Raw genomic sequence first — 27,730 nt, 5'->3', positions numbered from 1 at the left:
CACCCTATAACAATGGGAGTTTTGAACACTGCATCCAAGCTGATAGCCATCTTACAGTAACAAATATCATAGTTTAACTATGTGCTGTGTGAAGATGCACGTTCTTTTGTCTGTTCAGTGCATCTGTGCACCATTTCATTTGTTTCACATTGTTTCACATTACAAGGAAGGCTAGCACATCCAACCAACTAACTACTTCTTTATCCCCATCAAGACCAGGTAAGCCAGTGCGATAGGCAAGCAATGTGAGCAGGGTAAGCAGCCCCTAGAAGATGTAATCAAAGGAAGAATAATTATGACTCTAGAGTTTATGTTAATAGTGGGTGACATCCAGTGGTATCAGCCTACTCATGCAACAGACTTTTGTTTGCACAGCGGGACTTTCCTTTTTACACACACACACACCGGGCAGCCTCCTGCACACTGCCAAAATCTGCTGTATAGGGTTGGAGCAGTTTTGGTGGCATAGGGAGGCAAACAGAATAGGAAAGTCCCATCCAATTTGCTCACATGATGCTGAATATAACCCAACATTTTCAGAGTACAGTGGTACCTCGGGTTAAGTACTTAATTCATTCCGGAGGTCCATTCTTAACCTGAAACTGTTCTTAACCTGAAAGCACCACTTTAGCTAATGGGGCCTCCTGCTGCCACCGCGCCACCGGAGCATGATTTCTGTTCTTATCCTGAAGCACTATTTCTGGGTTAGCGGAGTCTGTAACCTAAAGCGTATGTAACCCGAAGTACCACTGTAGTCCATTGGCTTAATTTTCATATAATAAGTCAGAACTTAAATAGGAATTTAACTTTTGGTTATACTAAGTCAGCTCCTAAAAAAGGTATCCAAGTGTTTAATACTATAGCAACAATATTAAACTGGTGGTTTTTCAACAAAAGGACAGTATAATTGACCTTATTATAATAAAATGCAGTGCTTTTTTCCTTTTTTGAAAAAAAGGTGCCAGTACTCACAATGAAGTTATTACAGTAAGTGCCACACTTTATCATTTGGGGGGGAAAGGTGCCAGTACTACATACCCCTGAGTACCCCCATAAAATAAGCACTGATAAAATGCCATATAAAATGTGTTACAAAAAGAGCAGTCGAGACATGGTAAAAATCAAGGAAAACAACAATTTGTATGAAAAACAATTAAGGCTGGAGAAATAAGGGAATTTTCTCCTTTGACTAATGATTTTTCCAGTCTACTAGGATATTCCTAGAAGTATTACTGAGTATAGAGAAACAGAGAAATGTTTGAAAACAAATGTTTCCGTGTATGCATCTATTTTCAGCTCCACAACAAATAACAGTGTAATGTTAAATATTCCTATACTACGTTGAATAATACTAAGTTGAGGTGTTTTTTTTTTTTAAAAAAGAAACTATATCCAAGCTAATGATTACTAACCATTTCCCATAAGGGTATCATTAAGAAGAGAAAAAGCAATCTGAGGGGAAACGAAAACATACCACCTGCAAATGCAAATTCCCATCCGAACCACAGATTTTAGTAAATGGAACAAGCTCCTGCGTTTTTCTGTTAGATCTTTTGCACTTGACCTTTAACCTCCCGTTTAAAGTCTGAACTAGAAATGCCACCCAGGGAAATCTTCCAAAGCTCCTGAATAAGACTTAGAAAAATGAAAGCTTAAAACCTCAATAGCAAACAAAAGTCAACCAATGACAATGTCTGACAGCCACCTTCAATTCTGAAGTGATGCTTCTGTCATCCAACGACTCAAAGTATTGATTTCTTTCAGCATGAAAAAGCCCAAGCCAATGAAATAGATATAGCAGCATGCCCCCTTTCCCCTCCCCCGATAATAGCCATCAAGGTTAACACAGGCAGAACACTTATCAAGGTATCTTTTCTATTTCTTCTTGTTTTAATGGACTGAATACAATGTATTGGCTTTTCATCTCTGCAACCTGCAGCCTCCGCCCTCTGCATCATCATCATTTATCTAGCCCTTAACGGATCTGAAGATTCAGGATCTGCATATAAATTAACTTTTTTCGAAAGCTATTTGTTACAGAAATCTGTTGTGGTCTCATTGCTTTGCCATATATAGGGGGTCCTGGTTATTATTAACATAGTAAAAGTAGCCCCCCTCCACACCCCAGGGTCTTTAGAAAATAGTGTTAAGACTATCTCATGATTAGAAGCATTATAATCAGTACAAGGAATTTCTATAAAGGACAGTAATGTGATATACTGGTGCTAGCCAAAAGAGGGTTGATATTTTTACACGACGATAAGAATATGTTTTCTATAGGTAACAGAAGGAAATAAGCATATAGCTAAGAATGCATGTTCAGTTTAATAATTGCTCTATTCTACTTCCTCTGAGATTTAATTTGTGCTTAAGGAAGTTGCTTTCTCTGTGTCCTCACTGAAAGGTAGTTGCTCCATAAGAAAGGCACCAATTAGACAAATAGTAGAATTCTAACAAAGACAATGCAAAAATCATACTGCGGCAATATCTTATACAGTTATACCTTGGATCTTGAATGCCTTGGCTCCCGAACAAATCGGCTCCCGAACGATCGAAACCCGGAAGTGAGTGTTCCGGTTTTCAAACGATTTTCAGAAGCTGAATGTCCGGCATGTCTTCCACAGTTTCCAATTGGTTGCAGGAGCTTCCTGCAGCCAATCAGAAGCAGCGCTTTGGTTTCTGAACATTTTGGAAGTCGATTGGGCTTCCAGAACGGACTCTGTTCAACTTCCAAGGTATGACTGTATTAAGACCAACTAAAATTGAAGTAGGGGTTTTTTTTTTCATCCTGAGGGCCACTTCACTTCATGGTTCACCACCTAGGGTCCACATGTTAATGGTGGGTGGGGCAGAGTGGAAAAAAGTGGATTGGGCCAGATGCAAAAGTAGGCAGAGCAATGGATAATGCCTTAATCTTTGTACACTAGACTACATTCCTTACACACACACGAGGAATTATCACAGTTCAAGGACACATTCCAGACAGATTTGTGTCACAAAAGTGTGACAAAACAGCAAACAAGCTTCCAAGTTCTTCAGAACTCTTCAGGCAGGATGTTTGGATTACTATATAACACACTCTACGTGGAGCTGCCTTTGAAAAGTGTTCAGAAACTTCAATTGGCTCAAAAAGCTGCAGCTGCACTGTTGACTGGAAGATGAACGAGTGACTGGATCCCTGACAAGGTGGATGACACATTGAAACCCTGTAACAGTGGTGCCAGAGTAGACATGGGGACACAGTTGGCATCCTTATTCTTATTCTTATCTGAGTCTGCAGCAGCAGTTAGTCCCTGTGTTCCTATCTCTGCTATATCACTATGTGTCTGTAGTTGCTGATGAGTAGCTGTCTTAGTTGGGGCCTGTCTGTAAACACCCTACCATCAAAGGTCTGTGAGAGGGAAGTGTCATTGTCCCATTGGTTTCAGCTGAAAACCGTTAAGTGACAAGTAATGTTCTGTCTTTTTCCCTACTGTAGTAGGTTGTTCCTAAGTACGTCTTGTGGATCTAAGTACCAGCCTTGTGGATCTATTTCTCTCTTTCTTCCTGCCCCACCAACAACCTTCTTTGGGTGGGTAGTGTAGTTTGAGAAATGCTGATGGAAATTCTTAAGTTGTGACTCTGTCTGATGAGTCAGGTGTGGTTGTATCGTTGGTCATATCACTCATCTGGTGAAGTGGACAGCAGCCCACAAAAGCTGATGCTGAAATAAATAAAAGCAGCACAAAACTCCTCCCCCCCCCCTGCAATATGGCCACCCCTCTGGGGATAATAAAATAAATTCTTCTTCTATTGCTGTACTGCAGCTATATTGTAGCTATTAAAAGGAAATACGGTAGCAAACCTTCCTGGCGTTTATTTGTATGCTTAAAACTATGAAACACTGAGTTTAAACAAGGTGACACACACAAAGAGCAGAATACAGAGCTACTACTTCTCTTTTGTAAAGAGTACATGACATTAGGCTTACAAAGTTTCTTCACGTCCATGACACAAAATTACTGCTAAAGATTACTGCCAAAAATATTCAAGCAGGAAGGATTCTGGTAAGTGGAAAGTGAGTTCTGCTCATGTTAAAAACCCAATTCCTTCCCCTCCACTGTTGCTTCCTGTCTCTCCCAAAACCTACCTGAGGGCTGGTAAGGATTTCCAGAATGGTAGGAGATGGGACATGCAGACTGTAGTTAGAAGAGGGAAATCAGTGGGCAGGGGAAGGTTAGATGAAAAATTGTTCTTCTGCTCACACAAGGCAACTCAAAACTAACAGAAGTTGTTGGCAAGTAATCAGAAACTTCATGATATTAGGATTTTAAAATACACAAGCAGCTGCAACTTGTGGCCAGACAGAAACAACAAATCAACAAACCTATGGGGGGGACCTCTACTCTAGCTTAAAATCAGAAATAAACACAAGCTTTAAAAAAAAACTACATCCCTTTTGCAAAAAAGAGTGTGCTTACTAAATATTTTAGATTGTTTTTGAAAGGTACAGACACACACCCACACAAATGTTTACTGTTATCGGTGGCCCATTACGCAAACTAAGATGTTTTTATTTTCTGCTCAAGTACATACAGAGTACCCAAAAGAAGAAAACTACATCAGTTACAAAATCAGATTGCAAATGTGTTTACGATAACTAAATTACAGCTAATCATATTAACTGCTTCGCCCCCTCACAGTACATCATGCTTTCATCAAATCAGTCAAGCTAGAACACTGAAAGGAATATACTTTCTTATGGTGCTATCTTTCCCCAAGATCCTCTTTTTTTGAACTGACTGCAGGGCTGAGCCATATTTATACAGCTCAAAACCTGAAAAGAAAATCAGTCAGATCCAAAAATAGTTTGATCTGGATAGTGAGAGCCAAGGTATGCTCTACAAATTCCTCACAAAGGATATACTTCTGTGTATACATGCAACCCACCCTTAGATAGAAATGTTTTATTAAGCCACATTAAACCATGGCTCCTTTGTACATACATGGGTAGATGTGGCAAAATGCCTGTGCAAAGCAACAGTCACTTGTGACAATTACTTATGGGTTGAAAGTTTCTACATGGCAAGGTAGAAACACAATATTGATAACAGGTTAAGACGTATAATTTTACCTCTACCCTACTTAAGCTGAACGATTGTTTTAAAAACTTCCTAATAACTATACAATGCTTATACTCTTAAGAATGGCATTATCATAGGCAGACAGGAGATGAATAATCTACTCTGGTAGTCTTAATGCCAAGATGAGTTGCCTACGCCTCTGAGTGCATTCCAGCCACCATGTTCCTTCTCAGTTTTCTCTTTTAGCAACTAGATTCAGGGACCTAAATAAACTATACTTTTGGTCTAACTTTGCTGCTGTATTCTCTGGTGTCCATATGAGGAAGACTGTCATTGTTGAAGTCTTATCAGGCTGCCTCATACAACAAACAGTTCTTGCCGGGGAAAAGAGGAAAAACAAGAAACTGTTGTAAAATATCTCATTCAGATATTATTTAAGGCAATATATTTGACCTAGGTTCTCACAAACATGTAGCAAACATTTCATTCAAAAGAACTGTACTTCATTCATAGAGAGCCTAGAACAAGAACTAATTTCAGTCTCACTGCTCAATACAGGAAGTACTGTTGAAGTGTATTTAGCAAAAGGATTCAACAAAACAATAGTGGTAGATGACAAGGACCAGCAAATGTACATGCAATCCTTTTATTTCATAGTTTTCTAAACTAAAAAGCAGCATTTAAAAATAATGATTTGGGTTTGGGGTTTTTTAAGGAAGAATATGTGGTCTACCACTGACAATGTTTGATCTAATCCCTGAAATCTAATACAACATTTAAGAAGCAGTCACATGTTTCATTCCTAATGAAGGCCTAGAAAGGAGAGTTCACTTTATTCTGGAGGCACGTATCAAAGTAGATCTCACCAAGCAACAGAGGCGCATCATCTAAGGATCTTTTTCACATTAAGAATCCTATTAGAAGGAAAACACTAAAAGGTAATTGAATTTCCCTCAGTTATCTTCATCTCTGTCAGCTCCTGCTACAATAACTTACTCTCCAGAGCACAGATAACTCAATTCTGTCCAGCAAGCATATGTTATGAATCTCCAAAGCAAACTTGTCTAAATCATTCTGGTCTTCTATCAAGGTTGGCTGTGGATATGAACTCTGACAGAAAGCAAACAAATTTATTTTTATCTTTTCAATAATTCACTTCTTCATGGCTTGATAGAAGAATCTAAGGATATTTATGTTTTTAGTAATTTTGGCATTATAAATACTGACTGAACATTGACTGGAATTAAAACCTGTTTAAACAGCCATTTTGTTATTAGCACTTTCAAGCTGAAAGATAATTTGAGGTGTACTGTATTGACTTACTAGAGATTTCTATAAATGAAAGCATTCCTTCCAATTACATTTGCACAATTGGTTAAGACTAGCATGTATACTTCATGTTTAATTCAAAACCATGCTTAAATGTATTGTGGTTTATAACTGTGGGTGTATTTTTTTGCAATTATTATTTATTACATTTTAGAACCTTCCTTCAGCTAAGGTTCCCAAGGAGGTGTAAAACATATATCAAAACATCAACGTTAAAACCACACACCTACTAATACAGTGATTCTTATGCAAATTCAGCGGCTATAGCTAACAGAACAACCAACCAACACCTGTCCACCAAAACCAAAAGAAACAGAGATGTCTTCAGCTGATGTCAAACAGATGCCACCAAGGGAGACAATTGTACCTACAAAAGAAGGAATTCCAGAAGTGGGGTGTCGTAACAGAGAGGCACTTGCACTGCATCATCACACAATTGACCATGGCTGACAACAGAACCATCAGAAAATCTTACGGCATGGGTTGGCAGATAATGGGAAAGGCACTTCTACAAATACCTAGGTCCCAAGCCATGTACTGGCAGGCAACGCTACTCTTTTAGATTAAAAGGTTAGTTAAGAATGCTTCAATCTAAGGATGCCCTTTTGCAATTCTAAGGTAAGTGAGACTTGAAACGTTAAAAACATACCTTGAGAAAACAGAAGTAGAAATAAAAGCAGCAGCAGTTATGATAAGGTTTGAACTATCCTTGGTTGCCAATTGTGGAGTGCCAGTTGCAGGAAGGCAAATGTAGGATGGGGGAAAAACTGCTGATGTACAATCTAGTAGCCTGTGCCAGTAAAGTACCTGCGATCACATTCAAATCTAGCACAGTACGTTGCCCTACTTTTAATAGTTTCTATTCCTACATTCCTTCTCTTCCTACCAGTCACCATGCCCAATCTATTGTTCAATATAACAATAGTGCTTAAACAAACTGTCCATGATTAGCACCAAATGAGGGAGCTGGGGCCAAGTAGGGAGTTCCAGAGCTGTGTAAGTTCCGGAGCTGGAGGCTATGAGCTCAACAACAAGCTTTTAATCTAGGAAGGCTCCAGAGGCGACGGAAAGACTTAAATCCTCACTGCTAGCTCCTCTTCTTCCTGGTCATCTGCTGGGCTGCTATTCACAGTGGAGTCTTTTCCCTCCTCCCAAAAAAGCCTTGCATCTAAGGAGACCTCTAGTCATACATAGACCCTGCAGGCAGGCAGGAAGGCACACCTATGCCAACTCTGGGTTGAGTGTAGGATGATATTTGAGACTCAGGGCTTGGGCTATGATCAGGTGGCTCAGGTGAGACATGCATGACATGAGGCACTCCACTACCTTAGGACATTTGAGGGTTCCTTAGGGTTTTTATCTGTACTGTGATTCTCTGCAAGGCCCCAGGACTTTTCCACAGAGGAGGTCTCTCTTGGTTTGGAATGGGCAAGATTCTGACACAAATTAAACTTTAGGACAAGTGGACATTAGAAAATAGGCTCTAATTAATTAAAGGTTTGTTACAACTTTATGTCCCTGCTAGAACTACTCTTTGGATTCTTTCTTCTAGGTCCTTAACCAGTCCATACTAGATAGATTTGGGGCCGCCATAGTGTAGCTGTGTAGTGATACAAAGCACAGAGGCAAGGTATGATCACAGAACCGGCTAACTCAATTTAGGTCACTCCCTATGATCACCTATAGCTAAAATACTACCAGCACTTTGATAATGGAGCAGGAAAAAAATGAGAAATCTATTAAGATTTATCAATTATCTCCCACAGGAAAAATTATTCTTGCTTACAGACAACTTAATATGGAACAGTTATTTCTCAGCAGCAAGCCAACAACCCAGACACATAGATCAAGGAAGAACAGTACCAACAATGCTCCTTCTCTTTCTTATTCTATGAAGAGGACTATTCAACCTCAAACATCAGCCATGCTGCTGTATCTGCACTAAACGTGCATTTACATCATACAAGAAGTGTGCAGCGTTGCAGACAGAGTTGTTGGAACTAAACTGGGAAAGGGTTTAAATTCCCATGAAGCTCACCAAGTGGCCATGAGCCAGGAACTCTTTTATCCTCCAAAACTCACAGTCCTGCAGTGAGAATAAAACGGGATAACTTAGTGCCACACCAAGCTCCCGATTGGAAGGGCAGAATTCAAATGTGATAGATTGAGCACTTGCCAGCAATACTCTGAAGGATTTTACATGGACATAACAGAAGATGCATTAAGCATGTCTCATTTTTGGATCCCTCTCAAATATACCAGGGGCCCTGAACACTGTGAGACACATCACTGTTCACTCACACAGATCTCCACTAATGAGAAATTGTTCTTAGGGTTCAGCTAAAAGTTATATGGGATATATACAGAATTTATGGATATCCCCTGTTTTGCTTTTGAAGAAGTTAATAGCAGCTGGCAAAGATTACCAGTTTCTACAGCTGCATCTTTGCATATCCTGTGCTCCCTTGCATCCCTGCATCAGATCAGAGTCTTGGTTCTTCTGACCCGTGCTGTTTTCCCTTCTCCTGAAGTTGCTATTTGCTCTGTAGAGGAATGTATGCTGGGCAAGGAGCAGCTGGGCCCTCCCCCAGCAATATAATAATCATGATCTGATGCAACCCTCCCCCCCCCCAAAAAAATGTTAACATCTTGCAAAGTTATTTACTTGATCTCAAAACCCAGGCCTTTTAATAGTTTTACTTGATAAATTGGTTTTATGCTACTCTTACATACTATTTTACTATACATTTCTACAGATCAATCCAAAGAGGGGGGGAGGGAGAACTGAAGGTGGATGAACCACAGAGCCTAGGACTTGCCGATCAGAAGCTCGGCCGTTCGAATCCCCGAAACGGGGTGAGCTCCCGTTGCTCGGTTCCAGCTCCTGCCAACCTAGCAGTTTGAAAGCATGCCAGTGCAAGTAAATAAATAGGTACCGCTGCAGCGGGAAGGTAAACGGCATTTCCGTGCGCTGCTCTGGTTCGCCAGAAGCGGCTTAGTCATGCTGGCCACATGACCCGGAAGCTGTATGCTGGCTCCCTTGGCCAATAAAGCGCCGCAACTCCAGAGTCGGCCACGACTGGACCTAATGGTCAGGGGTCCCTTTACCCTTTACCTTTAATGAACTTCCATCCACATTTGTCCATTTCAGGCTGTGGGTGAGAGAGAGCCATTCAATTTCCCTCCCACTGTCTTCCATTGTTTCCAATGATAAGGGGGAAACACAATGCCATACACACACCAAGAGGGTAACTGGGAATGCTATTCCACTTTGCATCTACCAACAGAACTCTTGTATTGGGTAAGGCAAAGGATGGAGAGGTTTCTGGAGGTAGAAGGAGTACTGTGGAGTCATATCTTCCTCTCCAATGGAAGACCTCTCTGTCCTCAGAGGAGGAGATCTGAAATATCCTATAGGATTCCAGTCTTACTGTTGCTGGTTTCCATTGATTTAATCTTAGTATGATTTAAGGCAAAAAAAAAAAAAAACATTTTAAAAAAGTTTTTGAAGGGCAGGATGCAAATTGTTTAAAGTAAACCAAAATGACAGAAATCAGGAAGGGACATCCAGATTGTGGATCTGCTATGTAACATCTACTTGTGCCCATACATATATCTTGAATAAACCCCTCTCTTCCTACTTAAACATTGGCCTGGCTCAGTTTTGGCAGGGAATGCTAAACTTTATTGTATTTTTAGATTATTATTCAGCTGAAAAACAAAGCATTTCACTAACCCCCATTGTACTGTTACAAGATTATCCCAGTTTAAAAAAAATAATGCTGAAAATGTTGTTGACCATAATTGAAATATACTTTCTTCATAGTTAGTAGCTAACAACATATGAAAATTATTATATAAAAAGCATAACCATTACTAGCTTCTTCAGAATTTAAAGCAGATCTTTTACAAAAGGAAGTCTCTACCATAACGTCATGCTGCTTCGGCAAACACTGTCATCCTTTTTGAAACAACCCATTAGTCTTTTTTGAATTACACTGATCCAAATCCAGCAATGTCTTTATTTTTTCCCAATTCCATCTTTTAAATAGTATTTTTTATTAATTCCTGTGAAACTTAACAAGAAAGTAGCTAGTTTGTTCATCCCTTTACATTCATGTGTAAGCACTACATCAGTTGTGCATCAAATGTATAACTTGTAGAGTGTGGGGAGATTATAATTTCACCTTTGGATAAGAGTTTGACATATTAGCTCGAGGGGAACATCTACCATGTCCTTTTTTTTCTCCTAATAGCCATGTAACAGGTTTGTAGTTTTTATTGAATTTCACAAATCAGCTAAATTAAAAAGTAATATTTGTAGGCAATGAGAATTCAAAGGATTCCCCCCTCATATGCTCAGTATGAACCTGTTGTGAGAGAAGATTCAGTAGAGCGCAAAGGGGTTCAGCTGCTCTCCCTGGCTGAGCTATAGCCTTTTGGTTGGACCTGATTACCAGCACCAGCATCTTCCTGTATGGTGGCTGAAGTCAGAAAAATCTGGGGAGGATACACAAGTGAGGAAGGTATCCCGCATCTCGGGGAAAGGCAGAGAGAAGATGCTGATGGAAGTCAGAAAGAGGTAAAAGATAATTTTATAAAGTAAAACCAATAATAATTTGACATTAACGTTATAGGAAAAATGAAAGAATGTGGCAGTTTGGGTGCATGGGATAAGATACAAATTAAGTGTGAAAGGTCCTGCCAACCTAGCAGTTCAAAAGCACGTCAAAGGACAAGTAGATAAATAGGTACCACTCTGGCAGGAAGGTAAACGGCGTTTCCGTGTGCTACTCTGGTTTGCCAGAAGCGGCTTAGTCATGCTGGCCACATGATCCGGAAGCTGTACACCGGCTCCCTTGGCCAATAAAGCGAGATGAGCACCGCAACCCCAGAGTCAGTCACGACTGGACCTAATGGTCAGGGGTCCCTTTACCTTTACCTTTTAAGTGTGAAAGGAGAGGCACAGAAGAAATTACAGATGAGCAAAAACAGTTTGAAAGGCAAGGGGAGGGATATAAATTAAAAAGCCTCTGAATCAGCAAGTGGGCAACCAAGCCAAACTGCAGCCCCAGCTAGTGTCTATATTTAGCAGGGATGTAAACAGATACGAATTTCTGCCTGATGCTTCAATAAAATGCAATGTCTTTCTCCCACCAAAGCAAAGTGTGGTGAATTTCCAGTCAGAATTTCTTCACGTGCACCTTCCCCAAACACCCCTTACCTACGCAGCTAATATATTATGCCTGATGCATCTATAAACGGCACTGCTCACTCTTCAGCTGTTAACAGCCATACAGCTCCAAATAGTGGAGAAGCCTGAATTATCACTGGGTACCATACCAGTATCTACATTGCCCTTAACAGTTGCAATTTGGAGCTTGAGTAAACATGGAAAGCCCTTAACACAACATGTTAAGGTGAAATGCTTTTTTTCTTTTTTTCTTTTTTGCAAATTGAATAATAATAAAGTCAGTGCATCCCTACAGTTTAGGGACAGAGATTTCTCCAGATGTCTGGAAGCCTCACTTGCAATTGTTCTACATGCATAATACACAAACACAGACAGCACATAAATTATCTCAATAAATACCTCTTATTTCCCACCTTTTAATGCCATATTTCCCCCCAAGCCAATAGTGTATGTTTTCTCCTATTTACATCTTATTGTATAGAAACAAACTTTTAAAATGAATCTGTTCACATTCTGCACTAGTCTAGTATGGCTGAAAAAGCAGCATCCTACAAATGCTTTCCCTCTTTTTTCTTGAAGTTCAGGATTTTACATTAGCCACCGTCATCCCTTAGATGCACAAACAAGCTAAATATAGAAAGGGGAAGGATAGGGAAATTGTAAGATGAATCAAAGCGGTATCTTGCTATTGATAGCCTTGGCCTCCATAAATTTGCTGAATCCTCTTCAGAGGTCATCACTGTCTCCCATGCGAGCTGATTCCATACTTTAACTATGTGAAACATATATGCGTAACATATATTTCTATTTTGCTTTTCCACTCAGGAGCTAAACATTGTGCATGTTTCCCTCTCTTTCCCCCTTTTATATTTGCAGCATCTCTGTGAGAGAAGCTAGGTTAATATATGTTAATACATATATTAACACACATATATTATGTATGCTATTATACATACATTAACATACATATATATGTAGATCTGGGAGAGGCCCGATCCACATACAGTATACCCAGCCCAGGAAATCCTGTTGGCACCTCTGCCTGGCCCAAATTATGGCCTGTGTCTATTGTACCTCACAGCTATGTGATGGTTGTATTACTAATACTGTAAGAAGGTGTAATGGCTTAGGGCTGATTTCCAGTATTGGTTGCTCCTAATAAACTGTTCCTATGATTATTGTCTTAATTATTTTGCCTTCTTTTTTTTTTAAAAAAAGAGTTCAAACATGTTCATGTGTGTAAACACAATACAGGAAATGTTTCTCAAGGCTACTTAAAAGCTAAAATTTAATAGATAAAGCATATCTGATGCTTAGCTATAAGGGAAGACTCACAGAAAACATTATTTTATTTTATTTTTGCAAAGGGGGACACGTGAAATAAGCTAGGAACTACCTGTATCTTTTGAGCAAGGCATGACTACATTTACATTCATATTCAACATAAGCCATAAACCAAAACATGAACAGCTTATTGCTGCTTAACTATAGCCTATAAATTGGCACAGGGTGAAAATTAGGGCTATAGAGAAGTCCAACTAATACGCATGAAGAAACATAACTGAAGGGAAAAGGGCAACAAATTTTACAGCAGCTGGAAATGCTAGATTTAATTATTGAAGGGCAATCATGCAGAGAAGTTAGCTGCCTAATATGATTTACAACAAAGAAGAATCCAATGAATATCCCAGTTATATTGACAAACTGCTAATAATCAGAACGTAAGACTATTGCAATTTGCGACAAATGCATAATTTAAGTAAAGACATCACAACAAAAAGGAAACGATGCATGCCTTACTTATAAACCACAAAAACTGTAACCTGTGTATCTCTCTCTCTCTCTCTCTCTCTCTCTCTCTCTCTCTCTGTGTGTGTGTGTGTGTGTGTGTAAAAAACATGCTGCATTTTGAAGAACAGCTGTTTATACTACTGAGAAACTGACTGGCCAGTCACAAGCCATCAACATCCAAACAAAGCAGTATAAAATGAAACACATTTTATTCACACTTATATTTTCTTTGTTCATCACTTTATATTTAACATTCTTATGCTTGTCTCTTAATCACTCTTGTATATATCACAATTGGGACTATTAAGCATCCACTTTGCACGCAGAAGGTCCCAGGTAGGATGACCTGCCTGAAACCTTAGAGGGCCACTGACAGTTAATGTAGACAACAAGTGCCCAAAACTGATGTGCAAATCACTGCAGTGGCGTAGCGTGGGGGGGTGCAGGGGGGGCCGGCCGCACCGGGCACAACATCTGGGGGTTAGGGTTAGGGGGCGCAAATCCATGGGTTAGGGGGCGCAAATTACTTGCCTTGCCCCGGGTGCTGACAACCCACGCTACGCCACTGAATCACTGTACCACTGATTTTCAGGGCTCCTAATAAAACCACCAACAGCTAGTGCTCAAACACATAATCCAAAATGCATGCAGACTGTTATTAACATATGCATACTACTTGAAGGGACATTGCCAGGGATTCAGACCCATTTCTGTTTGGGGTGCTTCACAATTCCCCCCCCCCCCTGCTAGAAGTGACATGGTGCTACACCTATTTTCCAGTACACATGTTTACCATTTACTTTTAAGAGGTTATGGCAGTGGTGTCATCACCCCATTTTTGCAGGAGATGTTCACAGAAAACCCTGAAAGAATACATTGTATTTGTGGCACCTATAAGCATTAACAGTATCTATGAATATTTAATAGACTTCCCTTTAAATAATAATAAAAATCAGGTTCAAGTCACTCCAGATTTAGCCCTGGGAAGTTGTAAAAAATATTGCTCATTCCTAATTAATTGTGCAATGCTCCCGGACTTCCGGGTCAGCGCGAACGGCTAATGGCGGATTCCCTCCGAGCTCCGGAGGGAATCGGCTCCGCTGAAGACGGGTCTTGCCGTGCCGGCGACACGGGGACCCTCAGAAACCGCAGGCGCGGAAGCCTGCGGACTTGGTGACTCGGTGGGCACCTTAAGCGCCCTCCCCGACCCACGAAGAGCCTTTTTAAAGGCTACGGAGGGGGTACGGAGAGTGGCGTGGTGCTGAGAGTAGACCGCTACTTCAGTGGAGCGAAGCCGCAAGCCATGGCCGGAGAGCGCTGACTTTCTTCCCAAAATTCGGGCTGGATAACAAATAACCCGTGAGTAGTGGAATCTGGACTTTAAAAAATTTTTACCTTTTGAATTCGGCACGATCGGGGGATGTGCTAAAGGGAAGTCCGCACCCCCTCTACTTACAGACGATTTAAAGCAAGGAACGGAGAATTAAGGCGGAAAGATTACTATTTTTATGACTTAAAAGTTTTTCATAAATTTGATAGAAGAAGTTTTTGTGCTGGAGAGAAAGGGAGGAACTTTGGAACTTTGTGTGTGGAATTCCCTCCCCCCAAAACCCGGGAGTGTCCTGTTTGTGTGCCGGAGGAAAAAGCGAAAGGAGTTTGACAGCTGTCAAAGGAGCTGTCAAACGGGTGGATAAAGTTAAGAATCTTGTTATTTAATAACTCTCTGAATTAAAGGTGATACATTTGAACTGAGGTGGTTGGAAACAAAGTAGTGATAACAACAAAGTAACAGATTGTTGGAAAAGGACTACCAAGTAACTGAAAGCCCCCTAGGGGGAATTAGTGACATTACAATGGCTGCAGAGGGGAAATTACTGGCGGAGATAGAAAAAATGTTCTTTCTCGTGGGAATTCTGCAAGAGCAGAGTATGGCTATGAACAAAGCACTTACGACCTTGAATTCTAAAACAAACAACTCTGCTGAATGCATAAAGGATATGACTGATAAAAAACCTGCAGCCGAGCAGGAAGAGATGCTCTTGGAATTGACAGAGAGGAAAGGAGGAGTGCAGACACTACAAGTGGAAAACACCAATCAGGAGTCTACACTGTTAGAGTATGAGCAAGAAGACCTTTGGATTACAAATCTGCGAAAGATGAGAAAGAAGAAGAGGGAAGTCCCTGGAGTACTTGGAATATTAAAATCAAAAAGAATAAAGCAACATGATTGGGACTTTCCTCTTGAGTATGGAAAAGTAGTTGACCTTTCGCAGCAACCACTTTTAAACATTTTGGATGGAAGAAAATTTGATGTGACTCTGACTGAACTCCTTCGGGGTCTCAGGATCAACAAAAAGGACTACCAATATAATTGGCAGAGAGGGACTAACAGAGAATTAAAGGCCTCGGACGTGAGGAATCCGGGCTAAGAACTACTTTTTGTTTGTTTTTTGGACATTTGTTTGGGAAGGGAGGGGCAGGGAGGGGGGAGAGAATAGAATTCTAAAATGTTATGATTTGCTTATTTGGTTAATGTGACCTATAATCAATATAATAAAGGGAAAATTTGTGGAAGGGAAGTTAGATCGACCTTAAAAAAAAAAGAAATTAATGATTATAAGAGAATTGGATAAGCTGAATATAGACAAACAAAAAGAATTAAATTTTTAAAAAGAATTATTAATATGTTTAAGAGGTTAGGTAAGAACTTGCTGAATTAATTATTGGAATTGGGATGTAAGAAGAGGGGGTGGGGGGAAGTCAATGAAAGAGGGTAAAGAAAATTAGGGTATGAAATTGTACTTGTTTGTTTTTGTCTTTTTGTGTGTGTTTGTTGTTATAAAATGTAAAAACCTAATAAAAATTATTTTAAAAAAAAAAATTGTGCAATGCTCCCAAGTCTATTGCAACAACTACCAAAGGATCCCTGCATGCAGTAGGATTGTGTGGGCATTGAGAAAAATCAGCACAGACAAAAAACCAAAGTTCTGCCCTTTCTCTTTGCCAATGCTTAAATGGAATAATAATAATAATATTTTTATTATTTGTACCCCACCTATCTGACTGGGTTGCCCCAGCAACTATGGACAACTTCCAACATATATAAAAACATAATAAAACATTACACTTTAAATGGCTTCCCTATACAGGGCTGCCTTCAGATGTCTTCAGATGTTGGCTTCATTCTTTAGAAGATACATATTTTAAAAAGATATAGTCCTGTGCTTATTATGAAAATGATGATCTAAATGCATACTGTTTGATGTTTTGTGCTTTAATATAAAAATTAATCTCACTTTTTATTTCAAAATTTTCTTCAGGGCATTTTAAACAGCAGTACTAAGAGTTAAATCACATTTTATTGTTATGTTTGAACATATTCCCTTATGTTTGTGTGATTTGATAACAGAATTAACTTGCTCTGAAGTGTGGCAGCGTTACAGCAAATCACCACGTGGTTTTAGTTATAGATTGTTTTCTGCACCCATCTGAATAATTCTGCTACATTTGGATTCATGTTATGTTCATGACTGAGTCTTAACTCCTATCTATTCCTTCACAGATTTTTTTTTCCAAGCAGCATAATGCTTCTCTTTCCAAAACTAATTTCTGCTGAAACATATGGATATCTTGTGAGTTCAAGAGGAACATGCCTTGGTCAATAGAGAAAACTATGGCTGCCTCCTCCAGTTCTGATAAGTATAACAGAAGTGCTGTCTTTTCTACAGTCTAGCTTCTGTTTAAGTTCAAGATTATGTGAATTAAATCCCTTCAGCCATCACACTGAGATATAACAGAGTCAAGGCAACATCAGATCAAGAAGTGTCAACCAACACCTGCCTAAAGACAGTTCAAAGACATAAGAAACACACAGAGAAATAAAAAATTGTGGTCAGTTCTGACAGAGGCAGCATTTTGAAATGCAGTGAAATGATTTAGCTATTCTTATGTGAAAAAAGTGTGGTTAAAGGACAGAGGGGTAAGTTAGCAGCAGGAAAAGAAGAGCAATTCACCTAATCAATGAGGCCATGTCACTCATGGTGCATCTGCATAAAACCAGTGTATAAGTTGTCACCTTTGTCAGACTCCAATGATTATCAGGCAATGAACTAAAAAAGATGTATATTTCGTCTCCACAGGACTGTCTACCAACCCTTCATTTTTTGATGTAACAAATGAAACCTGCCTGCTATTTCACTAGCACAAAATGACAATGTAGATATCTGACAACATCTCTGTTTGAAGGAGTGAGTAACTAGGTCTAGATGAAGTACAGACAGCTTATTAAACAATGCACAGCATGAATCCTGAGACCCACAGAGATGACCTTTAGAAACATTACCACTGTCCAGGAAAATAAACTTTCCACTTCTTACGCATTTTAAAACAAATGTTTATGTGTTAATATATAAAGAAAATCCTCAATGTTTCATTTGTAAAAGAAAGCTGCAAAGCAAAAATAAAATTAGTTCTTAGGAGAATCCAATAAAAAACTAGTTTATGGTGTATTTCTTTTTTGTTCTGTATTGAACTGGTCGGGAGGCCATAGTAATCCAATAAATTCAAAATACATGTCAATGTAATTCATTGTCCCTCAATAATAAATTATCCCTTATTTTTATTTAGTTTGGGTTTATAAAAAAATATAAAATACTTTTTTTGTTACTACTTCAGCAAAAAAATAACTTTTTAGACTTTGCAGTATATTCATACATGTAAATATTTGGTTGAAGGTGGTAACATTTCCATGGCTACATTTTTATGAGCCACTGGCAACTGAAATACTATTACAGAACAGACTAAGGATTTATTTGTGTGAAAGCCACTCAGGCATTTATTTGTCCAAACGTCATTGTGTTAAACCCCCATGTGAACAAATACACATTTGTACTAGGTTTCCCCAGAAAATTAAAGGCACACTTGTTAGTTTTTTAATGCTGAAATTGTTGACAGAAATGGTAGCAATTAGAAAATCTAAAATGTGATCTTTACCAAAATGATGATTCAGAAGCAGCTAACTCTAGATCCAAATTAGTAGCTTAGCTGATCCACTCTTCTTACTGATTGCCAGTTCTGTACCAGCTGCAAACTCTGGCGAGGTTCTTTAAGGTGCTTTTACCCTGCCAGTCCCCACTAAAGACATTGTGCAAAAGCAGCTCTACTCTGTCAATCGTTTTATTTTGAAATGGCTAAAAGTTTGCTAGAGAGTAAATTTATACAAAGAGCAGCCTGATCTAGATAGACCAGTAAGTTTAATTCCAACGACATGTTGTTTTTATCAAGTACTTAAGATTCCAGTAGAGGAGTGGAGAGGAGACTAAAGAACATAATCCACATCAACAAGGACAGTCAGGGACAATATCTTTGAAAGCCATAAGCACGAGAGGATTAAGGAATCATACTGGTAAGGTTATAGTTCATAAGATCCATTTGCAATGCTGCGTCAAAAAGGATAATGTGGTCATGGGATGCATACAGAGGGAAATAATTTGTATGTGTGCAGCAACAATTGTGTGTGAAACATCCATGAGACCAGTGCTAGAATGCATCGGACTAAACAGACTGCCATAAAATATTATACCTATTTGACCAAATGAAGGGGCTGGTGCAAAAAAAATCAGTCAGAACGGTTTGGAAAATGAGAGTGTTCTAAGTAGGGAGAGTGTAGGAGCTCAACCCTATCCAAAGGAAGACTAAACAAAGTACAATCACGCAAGTGACTTCAAGGAAAATGAAAAGTAGGAGCTTGCCTAAAAGTTTGGGTTTTTTGGCCTGATGACTCAGAGGGAAGTGAAATTACCAAAAAATATATCATTAAGAAAAATAATGCAAAGTTCAATTTAAGTCTACAAACAATACACTGCTTTATTGAAGTTATCCTTTTATCTATATTATACCAGATGTTATACTGGATGAACATCGTTGTCAATTATGAACGTTAAAGTACAAAATTGTAAATCATCCCAAATTTATCCCTATTCTCCGACCAGCAGCCCTGTTTACAACAAGTAAAAAAAGTGGGCTGGATCCAGAGAAGATACAGCAGAACTCCAATCACATAATGGGTCCTTCTTGTCTCTTCCACCCCCGCTAAAAGTTCCCTCCCTCTCACCACAGCTGCTCCTGAGGGTCAGGGAACTCTCTGGATGTGCAAGATGGGGTCACAGAGAAGCAGAAGGACCTGGGAACTGAAGGAATTCAGTAGGGTTGCCTTGCACATGTGGAAGTGCATTTCTATTTGTGAAAGATCTCTGGATCCAAGAGAACAGGTGCTTCAGAGCTTCTGTGTACTATTTACAGGTCAACATGGTCAGGGATTTTCAAGACAGAACTTCACAGGCACCTGATGTGTTTACATTTTTAATCTGGCATAGCTGTGGTACCTATGTTTCAGTTTACTACTCCACTATGTATGAATGAAATACTAGTGCATTGTGTAAGATTTGGGACTTGCCTCAAATTCAGCATGCCTGTGAATATCTTCAGCTCTTTGTCTGCTCAGGATAAATTCTGCTTCATTTGCAACTCTTACCAGATGATCCTTCATGGTTTGGCTCAGCAATCTGTAAACAGAAAGAAATTTGGGACAAATTGGTAATGATGGATTTAAAAAAACAACAACCAACCAACCAAAGGTTTTAAAGCATTTTCAGTAAAAACACCGATGTCCAAATCCAGCAATATGCTCCAGGAACAGATGTTCAGACACAAGCATGGAACTGCACCACCTGGAAGTACTTAGTCATTAATTTTGAGAGAGGGAGTTGTGACCCAAAATATACTTGATGAACACCTCTTGCATCAAAATGCCGGTTTCTAAAAATGTAAATAAAAACAGCAGGAAGGGTTGATCATTAATAGGTTCAGAACGAATGAAGACCTGAAATTAAATGGAATTTAAACCCTTTTTCTCACCTGCTGTGGTCCAGAGGATAAGCCTTCTTCTGAAGCTGGGTTTCCATTTAACTTAAAGGGTAAGTTTGACTCCAGTTTGCATACATTACTTTAGAGTAGAGTGGGTCCTTCCATTGAAATGAATGGCTACTATTTAAATGAATGGTGACTACCATGAATGCAACAGAATGATTCTCATATTGAAACAAACAAAGAACTTTCTATCAGGCATTGATTTAAATCACCACCAATACTACACACTATTGACGAATCTTAATATTTAAAGCTAAAATACACCTCTGCCAATACAGTACACTGTATTCCATAAAAAACTTAGTTAGTTATGAATTTGATAATAAGCAAGCACAGTTAACCAAATGCAGGCTATACATAAAAACTGAGCCCATATTCCACTGATATTCTTTTAAGAAAGGATGGTAGCTGAAAATGGAATCAGTGCAAATGTATGGAAACCACAGGCAAACAGCACCATGATTTTCTGGCATAGGCTTACTTTACTGACAACCAGTACTCGAAGTTTCCTAGATAATACTGAAGCTGAATTAGCTGTCTCTGGTTTTCATTTTAAATATCGAAAACATTAACTCTTTTCTGTTTAAAGATGCTGACATGCCCTTGCAAAACCTTAACACTACAATCTGATACTTAAAGCACTTTACTGATACAGGCCTTATTGAAGTGAGCTGGACTTACATTAGCTGAAAAGCAAGAGCCTTAGTCATCTGCAAATCACCTGAGATTTTCTATTAAGTTTACTAACGCAGATGTTCCCAATTTGCACAAAGATATTTAAATGCATGCAGAGATGATCAAACAGAACTCAAAGCAATAAAAGCCAAACTTCTAAAAATATACTTTGTTTTATAGGTGAACATTTTAACACAGAATGTAAAATCTCTATGTGATCTTCAAAACACTAGCTGAATTATTCTCCCTATCCTTTCAGGACACCCCAAGATATCATTTGTATTTTCATCACATCCTTAACATTGTTTGATGTTCTTCTCAGTTATGTATTGTGGTTTTATCTAGCATGTTCTTAAAGCAATTCCTATTATGAATCCAGAACATTAAAACGAATTTGTTAATTGTAAGAACATAGTTTTCTATTAGACGTAGACCATCATACACATAAAAAAAACCACATACAAGACAAAACTGTGGTCTTGAGGGTTTTTTAAAAATTGTTTTTCAGTGTCGGTGAGGGTTCTACGCTTGACATTTCCAGAAATGAAAACTGGGGAAATGTTACCCCAGTTTCCTCCTCATAATCCTTTTAAGTAACTTGGAAAAAGTCATTATTTTAATTGGTGTCAATAAAAGGACTTTTTAATACTATTTTGAACTTAGTATAAAATATATGCTCTTTCATTCTAACAATAAATGATATACATTTGGTTGTGAAATATTAAGTGTTGTATTCCCCTGAATATTTCAAAAATGCACCCATATAAAAGTTACAGATACAATTACTTATCACCATCAACTCACATAGTGCAAAATCAGATTCCCTGTCTGACGGAACTGACAACTTAAATTCTGACAAAAGTTGGTGTGGAAAGATAGGAGAAAGGGCATAGCCAGGGAGGCATACAACTGTTACACATACTCAAAGCATTGTTGCAGTAAGGGATGAAAGTAGAAGGGTTACGCCAAAGGCTTAGTGGAAGAAGCGGGTTTTGAGAAGAGAGATGATATAGGAGTTCTGGGCAGAAAATGAGGACCAGCAAGAAATAATAAGGTAGTAAGCTGGTAGAATTGTGTATGTGGGGGGAGTTATAGCAAGAATATAATAGCATTTAAGGATATTTCATATAGGCAGGTAAAAAAGGCAGATAATTAACAGATGAAGGATTCTTTAACTGGTTGATTGCAACCATGATTTAGTAATCTATCTATAAGTGTAGAGTTATGATTCAGGTAGGTAGCCATGTTGGTCTGACGCAGTCAAAATAAATAAAAAACTGTCCAGTAGCACCTTAGAGACCAACTGAGTTTGTTCTGGGTATAAGCTTGCGTGTGCATGAAGTGTGCATGCACACGAAAGCTTATACCCAGAACAAACTTAGTTGGTCTCTAAGGTGCTACTGGACAGTTTTTTTATGTAGAGTCATGATCTTTGACTTGTGTGAGTATCCAGTGGAATAGCCTTGGCCCATCTGTTGCCCTCCAAGTATTTTTGGACTACATTTCCTAGTAGTACCATCATGCTGTTGGGAGTTGTTGTCCAAAACATCTGGAGGGCAACAGGTTGGCAAAAGCTGCAATAAAATCGGCCTATTTTTCCAATTCAGAACTGATACTTCAGTCACATAAATTGTAAATACACCAAAGTTTATAACTGAAGTAAGAATAATAAATTTGTGAAAAATAATTTTGCAATATGGTGCACAGTAGTGCGTAAGTGGTGAACAGTGGAATAAAAAACAGATAAATATTGTTCAGTATCTGTACATGAATATCTTGTCCAGTCATATATAAGAGAAAAGCAGCTGGTGTTAACTGTAGAAGAGGGGCCTGTTAAAAAATATATATGTTCTTAATATTTATTAAGGTTCTCAGATGTACAAAGCATGCTTCAATTTTAATAGTTAACTTTACATGCTTTAAGGAAAGAAGCCCATCATTGTAACTTACAGAATAAATCTTTCCCTACAACTCTGAATTTTGAGAACTAAAGTACACATATTGGGTTGCAGTGCTAAGGACTAGCTTCCAAGTTTATATATTTCTGACCTGCCTTCACCTCATTCATATCGTTATGACCTTGGCCCTTGATGAACGCATTATTAGTCTAGATAGCACAGCGCTCTTAACACACTGAGGAACCAGTGTTCTGTTCTGTCTGGGCAAGGTGAGTATCATTAACAAGTCCATTGCTGAAGCTGTTAGGTTTCCCTATTAACAGCTGAGCTATGCTGAAGCTGTTTTCTTTTTAAGCAAGTTGTTGGGCGGGGGGGGGGGGGAGAGAATCAAAAGCAAATGTATTTTAATGTAGATTACAGAAACCTATAAATTACACTAATAATTTATGCCCCATAGCAAGCAAATGGTCTGGATCCCAGGAAACGTCAATGGAATGAAAGCAGCCGCAAACACAGTTCCCTAAATACTCAAACAAGATTTCTACCACATGGTCTTGCACCACCAGCTGCCCTGGGGGAAGGTGGAACAGGAGAGAAAGGAAGCCAGGTGAAGATAACACGAGGCTCTTGCTCCAGCTGCACAAGCTTCGTTTTGTTTTAACGTGCATGATTTATCCACTGCATTTCATAAATGCTATGAGCAGCTTCAAGGTCTCCAGTGGAAAGGCAGGATTTAAATCTAATAAATAAATAAAATATAACTGTATGTACTAAGTGAATAAAATATAATCATATGTACATTCTACAGCAGTTCACATACTTTTGCAAGAGGTGGGAGGATGCATTTGGATTTATTTTTGTTTTTCTCCTCCAGCACAAGATTCAACAGCCTTCAAGTGACCAGAGCACACTCCTTCATCACCAGTCATGCTCCTATCTGCTGGCAGCTATGAGGTAAAGGTAAAGGGACCCCTGACCATTAGGTCCAGTCGTGGCCAACTCTGGGGTTGCGGCGCTCATCTCACTTTACTGGCCGAGGGAGCCAGCGTACAGCTTCCGGGTCATGTGGCCAGCATGACTAAGCCACTTCTGGCGAACCAGAGCAGCACAGGGAAACGCCGTTTACCTTCCCGCCGGAGTGGTACCTATTTATCTACTTGCACTTTGACGTGCTTTTGAACTGCTAGGTTGGCAGGAGCAGGGACTGAGCAACGGGAGCTCACCCCATCGCGAGGATTCGAACCACCGACCTTCTGATCGGCAAGCCCTAGGCTCTGTGGTTTATCCCACAGTGCCACCTGCGTCCTGGCAGCCATGAGAGAGGCACCTATATGCTATCCTAACACCCGCTCCTGCTATCAACATATGGAGGGTGGTGGAGAAAGATAGTTTACGGCTGTGTGTTACATAAATGAACATACAGTAAGCACCCCCTATAGTATATGCAATTATTCCTTTTGAAATGCTGATATTTGAAATATTAATACTATACTGTGTTAGATGAAAATATTATATGTTCAAATTTACACCATATATTGCTAATTGCTTGCTCTTTGTACACAGCTGAGTTAACAAATGTAAATGCTGTCCAGCAGTGACAATTAGATATGAAACAGCATGAGGCATTTAATTTACCAGATACGTTAAAATATTAGAAATGACCCTAAATTGAAGCATTCTGTCCAAACTGTGCCTTTCCTCATATTAACTGCTACTGCTATCTGAATCCACAATGGAGAGATTCTCGTTGCAAAATAGGAACTGAGTTTTTTGCTTTACCTCTTACGATGCATTTGAAAAACCAAGGGGGGTTAATGTCTTTGAACCTCATGGCTATATAGAGATTGCAGGATAAAATGTAACTGGCTATGTCTTCAATTTCACTATCTCCAGGGATTAATATGAACCAGGGTTCACCCATGGAATTTGCGCAAAGTACTTAATCTCAAACATCTGAAATTACGGAGTGAGAAGACTGGTAGTTCAGAGGATATGGCTTCAGTTTCAGGAAGCCTCAAACCCCAGAACTCTAATTTTATAAATTAAGAGCTATATTCAAACAGGCACAATCTGAAACTGTTAAGTATGGCCGTTATATCTGTTCTCTAACTCCGCATTATAGCTTCTTATAAATCCCTTGAAGTTAAAAATACCTTTCAGTGAACACTTTCCAGTGCTTTCCTCAAGCAATAATGCATTATCATTGCATAATTTGTTCAATCAAACAGAGTTTGCAAAACATTATCAAAAGCTCCAAAATTATGGGAAATTTAACAATTTAACAATGAACATCACTAACCTATCTAACAGCCCGGATTTCACTATACTGTTAACTATGTATACCCACTTTATCCCTCTTTGTAGAGAATTTTTAACTATGTGATGGAAAAAAACATGTTTGAATTAAACCCATCAGCCTCTCTAGGTCTTTGTGCACACTTACTCTCCCACAATATTTCATCTATCTGAAAGCTTTCTATTGCATTGAGAAAGTAGCTTTAAACCAGAAGCAACTCGTATTGTCTTGAACAGCTGACTCTGCATTTTACCAAAGTGGCTACAGCACTCTGAGGAGAGCAGCCAGAGTTTACTGCTTGACACAGGATGAGAGTGCTAATCACTAAGAAGGAGGGAGTAGCTAATCTCTCTGCTAATAAAGATTACTTTGGATTTAGAGTTCACCAAGTCTTCATTTAAAATTTACATTTTAGTGGATGATTCTCTAACTCTACTAAGAGAAACTAAATAAGTGTATTCTTTGTTTCCAATCATTAAGTGCTTTATTCATTTTCTATATCACTATGGTTACTACTTCTGGTGTGATTATTATGTATTTTTGAATTACTTAGGAAATATATACAATTCTACTGAATTTAAGTGCACGCCAAAGTTAATGTTTCTGCCATGACCTGTCATTTTCTATAACACACCTTGTATTCATGAACTGAACTGAAAAGTATGAACATCTAGGCTTACTCTGAAATTTCTTATAACAAAAATCCTTTTGATGAAGGTGCTTATGCAAAAATCAGTTGGTATATTTATGTATTGCATTTATATACCACCTTTCTGCCACAGCACCCAATGCAATATATACAGTACACTTCCTTTTTTCTATTTCTTTTTTTAAAAAAATGCCTGAAGTGGTCAATTTGAGAAATTTCACATGCATACGCGTAACTAATGAGACTTTTAAATCAGTGATCTGAGACCCCACAACAGCGCTCTATAACTTGCACCCCAACAAGTCAAACACAAGCATCCAGCATGAATTGGGTCTGCCAAGTAGTTGACATTCCTTCGAATAACCAGTAGAAACAAGAAGTTTAAGCTTAGCAGGTCACAAACTGTGCAGGTCTGCCATAGGCACACTATATCAATATGACTACAGATAAGAGAAAATGCCAAACCACAACAGAATATGGGAGCAAGCCTGTGCTGGGGAGGGGGTGCTGGTACACTTGCCCTGAGTCTGAGATGCATTTTTGTTTGAGTTATTCTAACAAGACTCCCTCCCCAGGTTCAGACAACCTCTGCAAAGACCTGTACAGGAGATTTAGCGGCTGAATCAGGTTCACAAAGCTAACTGTACAATATTTCTAAAGGAATGCAATTGTATGCTACCAAATCCAAAACACTTTACTTGTAGACAAAGAACTTCGTAAATCAGCAACAGAAATTAATCAGAATTTGCGAATGGTGATTATAGAAATTAATATAACTAGGAAGTTACCTTCCTTCGTTGACAAGCTCAATGAAAGCTAGGCCAGCATTCTTCTGTATTGAGTTCTGCCACTCCTACAATGCAAAAGTGAAAAAGGTAATTAAAATAACAAATTTACATTAATTAAACCAGTGGAAACAGTTATAGTGAAAGTTAAGATGGTGACAAAAGATATTAAAATTTTAACTCAAGATTTATATATACACAACTTTAATTTAAAAAAGGACTGGTTGTGTTGGCTAGGTACAGTGGTACCTCGGGTTACATACGCTTCAGGTTACAGACTCCACTAACCCAGAAATAGTACCTCGGGTTAAGAACTTTGCTTCAGGATGAAAACAGAAATTGTGCTCTGGCGGTGTGGCAGCAGCGGGAGGCCCCATTAGCTAAAGTGGTGCTTCAGGTTAAGAACAGTTTCAGGTTAAGAACGGACTTCCGGAATGAATTAAGTACTTAACCTGAGGTACCACTGTATATTTATTTCATGCAGTACACGTATTTTTTGTACTGTAAATAATATCAGCTGATGAGCATGGCCACATCTATCCAGATAGCAAGAACCATCCAAAGTGTTATTCAAACTAAGCATTCAGCATATTGACTTCCTACTACAAGGGTGAGAGAATACCAAGGTGAAAAGGTATTAAGCCTGTCATCACCACAGATGTAGGTTAGGCAAAAATATTTTTAATCTATTTTTAAAAACTTTTCTTTTTTTAATCAACAACCCACTTCAACTGATAAGGCCCCTAGAGTTGCTTACAGATGGGGGGGAGAAAATAGTTCTCATAACAGCTCTTTGGTACGGAAACAGTTCAACTAGCCTGACTGCATGACCATTGTTAAATGACAGAGGAAGAAGAGTCAAAAGGCTGCTGGTCTTTAGGCAGAGATTGTAGATGAGTCCTTCTTCCCCTCTGGGGCAGCCTCTTGCCCAAGGAAGCTTCATCACCAAGCACAGTTTTGATCTCAGGTTTCCATAATCCAAGGCACCACACATTATCAGTTCTCATAACAAACCTCAATATTTTATTAATACCAGCCAAGAGAGCTAGATTGCTGAACAAGCCTTGGCCCCTCAAGAAACAGTCCAATCAGCAACTGGCCCATGACACTGCTACCACGGAAA

The 27,730-nt window shown here is 39.0% G+C and overlaps 1 protein-coding gene across 3 annotated transcripts in view; it reads right to left on the bottom strand.

Annotated features, from left to right (window-relative positions):
- Positions 1–27,730, bottom strand: part of LRBA (LPS responsive beige-like anchor protein) — a 367,500-nt gene that overhangs the window by 216,027 nt on the left and 123,743 nt on the right. For all 3 annotated transcript variants that reach the window (XM_081875163.1, XM_081875165.1, XM_081875164.1), the window contains exons 35-36: positions 26,611–26,675; positions 19,832–19,940 (exon numbers count right to left, since the gene is read on the bottom strand). In XM_081875163.1, coding sequence (XP_081731289.1) covers positions 19,832–19,940; positions 26,611–26,675 — 174 coding nt within the window. The remainder of the gene's footprint in view (positions 1–19,831; positions 19,941–26,610; positions 26,676–27,730) is intronic.

The sequence above is a fragment of the Podarcis erhardii genome (genome assembly GCF_964252035.2).
Source record: "Podarcis erhardii genome assembly, chromosome: 9".
Classification (NCBI taxonomy): domain Eukaryota; kingdom Metazoa; phylum Chordata; class Lepidosauria; order Squamata; family Lacertidae; genus Podarcis; species Podarcis erhardii.
This window is presented reverse-complemented; position numbering and strand designations above follow the sequence as displayed.